General features: G+C 37.1%; 1 protein-coding gene across 1 annotated transcript; it reads left to right on the top strand.

Annotated features, from left to right (window-relative positions):
* The first annotated feature begins 725 nt into the window (after nt 1-725).
* LOC145954962 (uncharacterized) lies at nt 726-7,479 on the top strand. The gene is made up of 3 exons (XM_083069657.1): nt 726-863; nt 999-2,063; nt 5,890-7,479. The coding sequence occupies exons 1-3, from the start codon at nt 726-728 to the stop codon at nt 7,477-7,479; spliced, it is 2,793 nt and encodes a 930-aa protein (XP_082925783.1).
* Nucleotides 7,480-9,251: the final 1,772 nt, after the last annotated feature.

Below are 9,251 nucleotides of genomic sequence, written 5' to 3'. Positions count from 1 at the left end.
TCAGTTAGCGTGGGACGTTTGGGACAATGGTGACCATGAAGGAACTCGAAACCCGCATGGAGACATTTGAACAGAAATTTACAGACGCACAAGTATCAACCCAGAAAACTTTGGATTCGCTGCAGAAAATGATAGAGAGTCTCGTCTCTTCCATAACATCCATAAATGGCGGCAACATAATCGTGACAAACGAAGCAGGTGTCACAAACACAGCAGATTCCAGTCAATCAGTAATAGAACGAGCGCACATTCAATTCCCTACATTCGATGGAACCAACTTTCGGGAATGGAGAGCAAAAGCTGAGCAGTTTTTTGAATTAGAGGATACCCCGATGGCACAACGTGGGAAGTTACTGCTTTTATCCATGGATGGCAAAGCCTTCTCATGGCAAAGACATTATATGCAGCAACCCAGATTCAAGGATAAATCTTGGGAGCAAATTCTACAAGATGTGGCATATCGGTTTGATGACAGTGCATTTGATGACCCGGTTGCAGAGTTAGCAAGATTGAAACAAGAAGGGGATTTGGGGGAATATTTGGAAACATTTGATTCTCTGCTGGCTCGTGTAGCGGTGACAGAATCCATGGCATTAAGTTTTTTTTTGTCCAGACTGAAGAGTGATCTAGAAAAATCCGTCTGAGTCCACAAACCTCAGTCCTTGCAAGAAGCTGTGCAAATTGCAAGACTCCAAGAAGAAATTCTTAAAGAATAGGAAAAGAAGATGCAACAAAGAAAAACTAGCAGTCTTGAAACACAAACAAGATACACAACATCTTGGTCAGGACCAAGTAATTCTCAAAGGAGCCATTCCATCACAAATCTGCAACAAAACCATCCTATGTCGTCAATGTCTTCACCGGTAACATTAGATTCTAAAATTAACACATCAACTTCTATTTCTAGGAAGGAAGTTAGCGATAGGATTGCTAAGGGATTGTGTAGATTCTGTGGGGATAAGTGGGATAAAAACCATAAGATGAAATGTAAAGTATAGGGTAAACTAAATGCAATTTTTTCTGCTCAAGAAGAAATAGTTGAGGATATCATGAAGGACACGGATCGTGAGGAAGAACAAGCAATAGTAGATAGAAGCATAGCCATGATTCAAGATGAAGAGGTCCACATTTCACTCAATGCTTTACAAGGCAATACATTACAGCTGAAAGGATTAATCAAAAACCAGAAAGTACCTTTTCTGATGGACACTGGGAGTACACATAATTTTATCAGTGACAAGTGGGTAAAGTTGCTTGGGTTGAAAACACAATTTGTCAAGGATTTCCCGGTAATTGTGGCTTCAGATAAAAAACTCCTAATCACTAGGAAGTGTGAACAGACAACATGGAGATTCAGTGATCATACATTTACAGCAGACTTCTTAGTGTTACCTAGCAAAACATTCGGGATCATCTTGGGAATGCAATGGTTCAAGACACTAGAAGAAATTTACTGGAACTGTGCAACTCTTACTATGAGATTTAATCATCAAGGTCAAGAGGTGACATTGCAAGGAGAACAACCAAGTGTAGAAGTTCAAGAACTGACCGGGAAGCTTAAAATGGTCCAAAGTAGCTGCATGTTTCTCACATTGCACGATTCAGCTTTACTGAATGTTGCTGATATAGGGGATCAAGAGACACTAACAACAGAACAACAACAGGAACTCACAACACTTCTACATCAATTTCAGCAGTTATTTGTGGAACCAACAAAATTGCCACCTAGGCGGAAAAGTGATCACAAGATCATTCTGATCAATGACACACCGGTTTGTTCGAAACCTTATAGATACCCACATGCCCAAAAAGAAGAAATTGAAAGACAAGTGCAGGGATTATTAGAAAAGGGATTTATAAGGGAAAGTACTAGCTCTTATGCTTCTCCTTTGGTGTTGGTCAAAAAGAAGGATGGCTCATGGAGGTGTTGCACCGATTTTAGAAAACTTAATGCATTCACCATAAAGAATAAGTTCCCTATGCCACTAATAGAGGATTTGCTGGATGAATTAAATGGGGCATGTTACTTTTCCAAACTGGATCTCAGAAGTGGGTATAACCAAGTAAGAATGGCTGAGGAGGATATACATAAAACAACTTTTAGAACCCACAGTGGACACTATGAGTGGGTTGTTTTGCCTTTTGGTTTATGTAATGCTCCTGCCACATTCCAATCAATCATGAATGATATTTTTAGAAGTTATTTAAGGAAGTTTATTTTAGTATTCTTTGATGACATCTTAGTCTATACCCAGACCTGGAGTGATCATTTGGAATGCTTGACTACAACATTACAGATTTTGGAGGAAAATGCCTTGGTGGTCAACTATAAAAAATGTAGTTTTGGAAAGAAGAAAATAACGTATTTGGGCCATGTGATTTCAATTCAAGGGGTACAACCCGACAATGACTGTAACACCCCAGTTTTCAATAAAGTTATTATTATTATTATAATAATAATTATTATTATTATATGGTATTTGGTCATAATTATTTTAATAATTATAGAAGAATATTATTTTGTACGTTTTAAATAATTATTGTTTTGGACAATTATTTTGTACGTATTAAATAAGTATTTTTTATTAGCATATTTAAATAAATATTTATATGTTTTAAGAGAAGGTTGATTTTATATGATATTTTGTTATTGAAATTATATTATTATATTTTGGGTCAGAAATATATTATTATTATAGAGGAAAAATATTTTATAATATACATGTATTTATTTTATTTAATTATTATGAGGAAAAAGAGAAGTGGGTTAGAAGAGAAGGAAAATGGGTTGGGTTGACCCAGCCCAATGGATTAATTTTAAGGAGTCAGGTAGCGTTAACCCTATCTACCTCATTTGCGTTCTGAAGGGTTAGGAAAAAAAAAGAGAAACAAAGAGCTCTAAGGAAGAGTACTCAGGAACGACCTTAGATCACACCTTTGTCTTCTGCTCATCCAGGTAAAGGGGGAGTGAGAAACCTCGCTCTAGGTGTGGGATTGTATGCTGGGTAGTGGGATTGGCTCCCAATCCTGTGTTTGTTATATTTTTTGTATGCTCATGTATGAGGGATTTCTCCCAATTGTATCTGTTTTGTTTATTATTTTTCTTATATGTAATTAATTGTATAATTTGAGATCTCTATGGGTTCCTATGGGAAACCCTATGAGAAACAGGCAAAATATGAATATTTTCTGTTTTGCTATTTGATTGCTCTATTGTATTCCTTGTTGAATGTAATGTGTAAATATATGATTAATTTTGAGAATAAATATGTTTTGATATGATTTAGAGTGCTCTATGGGTTCCTGCGGGAAACCCTATGAGAAATAGGCAAAATATAAATATTTTCTGTTTTGATTTCTGATTGTTCTGTTATATTCCTTTTTTGATGAGATGTAAAAATATGTATTTAATTTTACACATAGACGAGTTTTGATATAAATTAAAGTGCTCTGTAGAGGTTATGAGAATATGATGAGATAATGTGATAATGTGATATGATGATGTAATGTGAAATGTGATTGAGGCATGAGATATGAAGATGTGGTAATGTAATATGATGATATGATGAGATAATGTGAAATGTGATTGAGACATGAGATATGAAATGTGATAATGAAATGTGATGATGTGATATGACCATGGGAAATGATAATGTGATATGAGAATGCATAGAGTCTTGATTGACATGCATCATTTGCATAAGTGTTTTAAGGGTACGATATGGAATACACCGCCAGAGAAGGCCCCCTAGTGTAAAAGCTTTGGGGATTAGTCCTTGGGGATAGCTTGGTTTGGAAGTCTCAGTCTCGCCCATTGTGTGCATGGGATGTATCTTGCGCGGCTTAGCTATCCCGACGAGACTCTGGTAGTATATCCTTCTAGTGAGAGTGCGCAGAGGGTGTGACCCGGCATGTACTCTTAGACTACTCTTCGTGTATTGCTAGCGGCAATATGCCATGTGATGTTTTACTGGCACCACATGCATGATAATATGTAGTTCGTGTCCATGCATGTGCATTCTTATTATTAAATGATGATAAATTACTATTTGTATGACTTGGATGATTGGATAAGCTATTGTTGTTGATTGATCTATGAGGTAACTGTATTGTTTGTGTTTGGCTATCCGGTGTGCGTTCCTACACCGTGAGCCAGAGTGAGATGTTTCTCACTCCTTTCATTTGTGTTGTTTCCCTTGTTTGATATACAGGAGACCATCAACAACATGAGGCTGAGGATGTGGACGATGGAGCTGAGGCTTTTATGTGGGATTTTGCTCTGATAGGACATGTGACATCGGGACATAGATAGAATTAGAATATGACATTGTTTATGATTTATTAAAGTATATATTTTGGAAAATTCAATTTTTATTCTTTGTAATTTTATTTGCTATTTGGATTAAGGACATGAATGTGAATTCTTTACTCACATGATTATTGGAATTGTCGTTTCAATTTTAAATATTTTTTTTATCCAATAAGATATTTCTTTTTATTATTATATATATATATATGTTGGGGTAGAGGGTGTCACATTAAGTGGTATCAGAGCCAGGTTGATCCAATCGGCCGTGAGTTGTGTACTTATCGTGATTCTGTTGTGTACTCTGATTGTGTCTTATTTGTTGTGTACTTTGATGATATTTTGCTTTGATGATGATGATGTTCTTCTTGTTAAGTTATTTTGTAATTAGAGGAATGATAGTCATGATAGTGTTAGCTAATACCATTATGACCGCTCTTCTTCATTCTTATGATTGCTTATTTGTTTGATACTTCTTGATTACGGAAGAAGTAGTGGTTGAGTGATATCGCTTGTGTTGTAGGCATATGTGCGAGTAGTGGTAGACGAGATATTGTGCTAATATTATAGGAACTATTGAGGCCTTAGACTTGGGTAAGACATTGATTGTTTTTAGTGTATTAAGAGTTTACGATTGGTGGAATTTTTTAAAGCTATAGTTGTAGCGATTGAATCTAACGATGATGTATGTTGAGAATTGAAGTTTTGGTATTCTTAAGGAGTGATTGAAGTGTTGATGATTTCTAGAGTTTGATGGTTGCATGTTGACCTTTTATGGTTTAGGTAGCATGTGAATTTTATTTCTAAGCCTTTTATACTGAATATGTGAGTTGTTATGGTTTAGGATTGTAGTGGAAAGCTTGAATATGAAGTTGAGGTGTGAGTTTGGAAGGGTTGAGGTATTTTTGTGGGCTTAGATATATTGATATACTATTGCTGTTTGGTGTAGAGGATATTTTCGCTGCAGTCTTGTTCTTCCAGTATGAGTACCATATTGACAGATTTAGATTTTATGGTCTTCACGAAAGTTGTAGCCTTAGATGTTATCTTTCCAATGGAACTAGAATCAGGTAAAAAGGAGGTCTATAACTCTAGTTATAGCTACTTTGGTGATCAAAGGTCTAGCTGTAAGCGCTGAGTATATCTGCTGCGGTTTTTGAGATTTTTAGCTAAGAAGATGATCTTTTTAGAATCTTATGTCTTCATAGTAGTTGCAGCTTATTCTCTTAGCTTTCGTTTGAGATAGTTTTTAGATCATTTGGATGAGTAGAACTCTCTGTGTGTTATTTTCTTTGATAGTTGTTGAAAGGAGAAGTAGGCTGTAATAATGTTTTTGGGTTAGTAGGCAATGCAAGGATAAGAATTGATTTTGTTAAGATGTTTTGAGGTGTTTTCATGTGGATTGAGAGGTTGTTTAAGATTGTATGATGCTATGTGGTAAGGGTTGTTCATGTACATGCTTATGGATGGTATATTTGAAGGTTTAGTGTAGGTATTCTAAAAAAAAATGGCAGCACTACTTATGGGGACATCATTTTCTCATAAAGACTGATCAAAAAGCTCTTAAGCACTTATTATTGCAGCCTCCAACTACGTTGATGCAAAACTGGGGTCTAGAGAAACTTATGGGCCTTGATTTCAGCATAGAATACAAAAAGGGGAAGGAGAATGTGGTGGCCGATACATTGTCAAGAGTGGTACAGAATGCAAGTGTAGCTGCAATACTACATTTTTCATCTCGTTTAATGACCGAAGCCATTGAGTCCTGGAAGACAGATCCAAAATTGCATAAATTGGTGGATAAGATACGACTTACACAGCAGCCTCATAAGCACTACACGTTTCAAGGTGTTTTGTTGAAAAGAAAGGGTAAAGTGGTGGTAGGTGCTCAACAAGACTTAAGAAACAAAATTCTCAGTCATTTTCATGATTCTTCCATTGGTGGACATTCGGGAGCGGACCTTACATACAGAAGAATTAAGGAACAATTTTATTGGAAAGGATTACAAAGGGATGTAAAGCGGTGGATTAGGGAATGTGTCACTTGTCAAAGGTTCAAATCAGTAAATCAGTTACCTGCAGGGCTCCTTCAACCTCTGCCTATACCTAATAGAGCTTGGAAGTCAATCTCCATGGACTTTATCACCGGGTTGCCTAAGTCTCAAGGGATGAGTGTCATACTAGTAATCATAGATAGACTCACTAAGTATGCTCATTTCATAGCTTTAGGACATCCATTCAGTGCAGCAAAAATAGCAGAGTTATTCATGAACACAGTGGTGAGATTGCATGGCTGGCCAGAGGAAATCATTTCAGATAGAGATACAATTTTCTTAAGCAACTTCTGGACAGCGTTGATGCAGTCACATAGTGTTAAGTTGTTAAGATCCACAGCTTTCCATCCTCAAACTGATGGACAGACGGAGAACCATAACAAGTCTTTAGAAGCTTACTTGAGATGTGCTACAGGAAGTATGTCCAAACAGTGGACAAATCATCTAGCAATGGCAGAATTATGGTATAATGCCAAGTTCCATACAACCACCCAAATGACACCTTTTGAGGCCTTATATGGTTATGTTCCTTCGATTCCCAATTTAGTGGACAATGGAGAAACGTTAATCGAGGCAGTAGAGTATACGGTGAAGACAAGAGAGCGGATTGGAAGAATGTTACAAGAAAATCTCTATAAGGCTCAAGAGAGAATGAGGATGTATGCAGACAAAAAGAGGACAGACAAAGAATTTAAGGACAGTGATCTTGTGTACTTGAAGATTCAACCATTTAAGCAGCACTCTTTGGCAAATACATCTTTTCACAAGCTTTCAGCTAGGTACTATGGTCCTTACAGGATTATTGAAAGAATTGGGAAAGTAGCATACAGATTGGACCTTCCTGCGGACACCAGAATTCACAATGTATTTCATGTGTCATTATTAAAGAAGCACCATGGCAGCCATGTAGTTTCAGAACAATTACCCAGATTTAATGAAGAAGGAGACTTATTGATCAAACCATTGGCCATACTGGATAGAATAGTGAAGAAGAAGAATAATAAAGCTATTACTGAAAAATTAGTACAGTGGGAACACACCAACCCTGAGGATGCAACATGGAAAGAATTACATGAGTTGCAGATCCAATATCCGGATTTTAAGTGGCAAGTGGAGTAAAGACTTGGGGACAAGTCCTATTTTGAAGAAGGGGAAATAGTAATAATGGGAAATTAAGGGAATTAAAAATATAGGATTAATTCTGTTATTAGTTGTTTTTTGGTTGAAATTAGGATTATGGCCCGGGGAAAAGGTTGTATCTATGGGAAGTCAGAATTATAAATAGACCCTATTGTACAGAATTGGATTATGAAAATAAGAAGTTCAGTATTCAGTTTCCTCTACAATTTCTAAGAGAATTGTGAATGAGTGAGTGCAACCAAGGTTAGCAGGTATAACCCTGACAGTTCTTCATCTTCCTCTACTCTCCTAGCCATGGACCTTGTGATAGGCCCTATATGATGTCTCAAGGATGGTCCTCCATCATCCCCTCCTTCTTGAGAAGGATTTGACCTCAAATCTTCAATCTCATCCATGTCATTAGTCCCTACAAAAGGTGTAAGATCACAAACATTAAAAGAGGAACTAACTCCATATTCGGAGTGAAGGTCTAGGATGTATGCATTGTCATTAATCTTCTTAAGGACTTGGAAAGGACCATCTCCCCTAGGGCTTAGTTTGGACTTCCTTTGAGTAGGAAATCTATCCTTCCTCAAGTGAAGCCAAACCCAATCCCTAACTTTAAAAGTCACCTTTTTCCTCCCTTTGTTGTTGTATTTGGCATATTTTTCAGTTTGTTTTTCAATTTGGCTCTTGACTTTCTCATGGTATTTTCTTATAAAGTCAGCCCTTGATACTCCTTCTTTGTGATACAAGGAAGTAGTATTAGGGAGTGGGAGCAAGTCAAGAGGGGTAAGAGGATTAAAGCCATATACAACCTCAAAGGGAGATATGTTAGTAGTCTTGTGGACTACTCTATTATAGGCAAACTCTATATGGGGGAGGCATTCATCCCAAGTCTTCTTGTTCCCTTTGAGAATGACCCTTAACAATGTGGATAGGGATCTATTCACTACTTCAGTTTATGCATCGGTTTGTGGGTGGCAAGTAATGGAATAAACAAGTTTTGTTCCTAGTTTTTCCCAAAGAATTTTCCAAAAATGACTAAGGAACTTAACATCCGTATCGGACACAATAGTCTTGGGTAACCCATGCAAACGGACCACCTCTTTGAAGAAAAGTTTAGCAATATAGCTTGCATCATCTACTTTGTGGCATGGTATAAAATGAGCCATTTTGCTAAAACGATCTACTACTACAAAGAGAATCGAATCCCCTTTGGGTCCTTGGGAGACCAAGTACAAAATCCATACTAATGTCAACCTAAGGGGAGCTAGCTATAGGGAGAGGGGTGTAGATTCCATGAGGCATCACTCTTGATTTTGCTTGAAGACAAGTGATACACTTGGAGCAATGCCTTTGAACATCCATTCTCATGTGTGGCCAATAGAATTTATATTTTAAAAGACTTAGGGTTTTATCAACCCCAAAATGGCCGATGAGACCTCCCTCATGACTTTCTTTAATCAAAAGCTTTCTAATGGATCCATGGGGTATGCAAAGTCTTCCCATTTTAAAAAGATACCCCTCAAGAAGATAGAACCCATCAAAAGGCTTTTCGAGGCATTTGGTGAAGGTGGATTGGAAATCTTGATCCTTCTCATACAACTCCTTTATATTATCAAATCCAAGAATTTGAGAGCCCAAGGAAAAGAGTAATGAGTGTCTTCTAGATAAAGCATCCGCCGCTACATTATTCTTTCCCTTCTTGTATTTGATAATGTAAGGAAATTGCTCAAGATATTCTACCCACTTGGCATGTCTCTTGTTCA

The sequence above is a fragment of the Cajanus cajan genome, chromosome 1 (assembly GCF_000230855.2).
Source record: "Cajanus cajan strain Asha chromosome 1, NIPB_CcT2T_4, whole genome shotgun sequence".
Taxonomy (NCBI): domain Eukaryota; kingdom Viridiplantae; phylum Streptophyta; class Magnoliopsida; order Fabales; family Fabaceae; genus Cajanus; species Cajanus cajan.
This window is presented reverse-complemented; position numbering and strand designations above follow the sequence as displayed.

Coding starts and splice junctions, on each gene's coding strand:
- LOC145954962 (XM_083069657.1), top strand. CDS start 726: ATGCAACAAAGAAAAACTAGCAGTCTTGAAACACAAACAAGATACACA. Junction 864..998: donor TGTCGTCAATGTCTTCACCG/GTAACATTAGAT, acceptor TGTAAAGTATAG/GGTAAACTAAATGCAATTTT. Junction 2,064..5,889: donor TCAGAAGTGGGTATAACCAA/GTAAGAATGGCT, acceptor TTATTATTGCAG/CCTCCAACTACGTTGATGCA.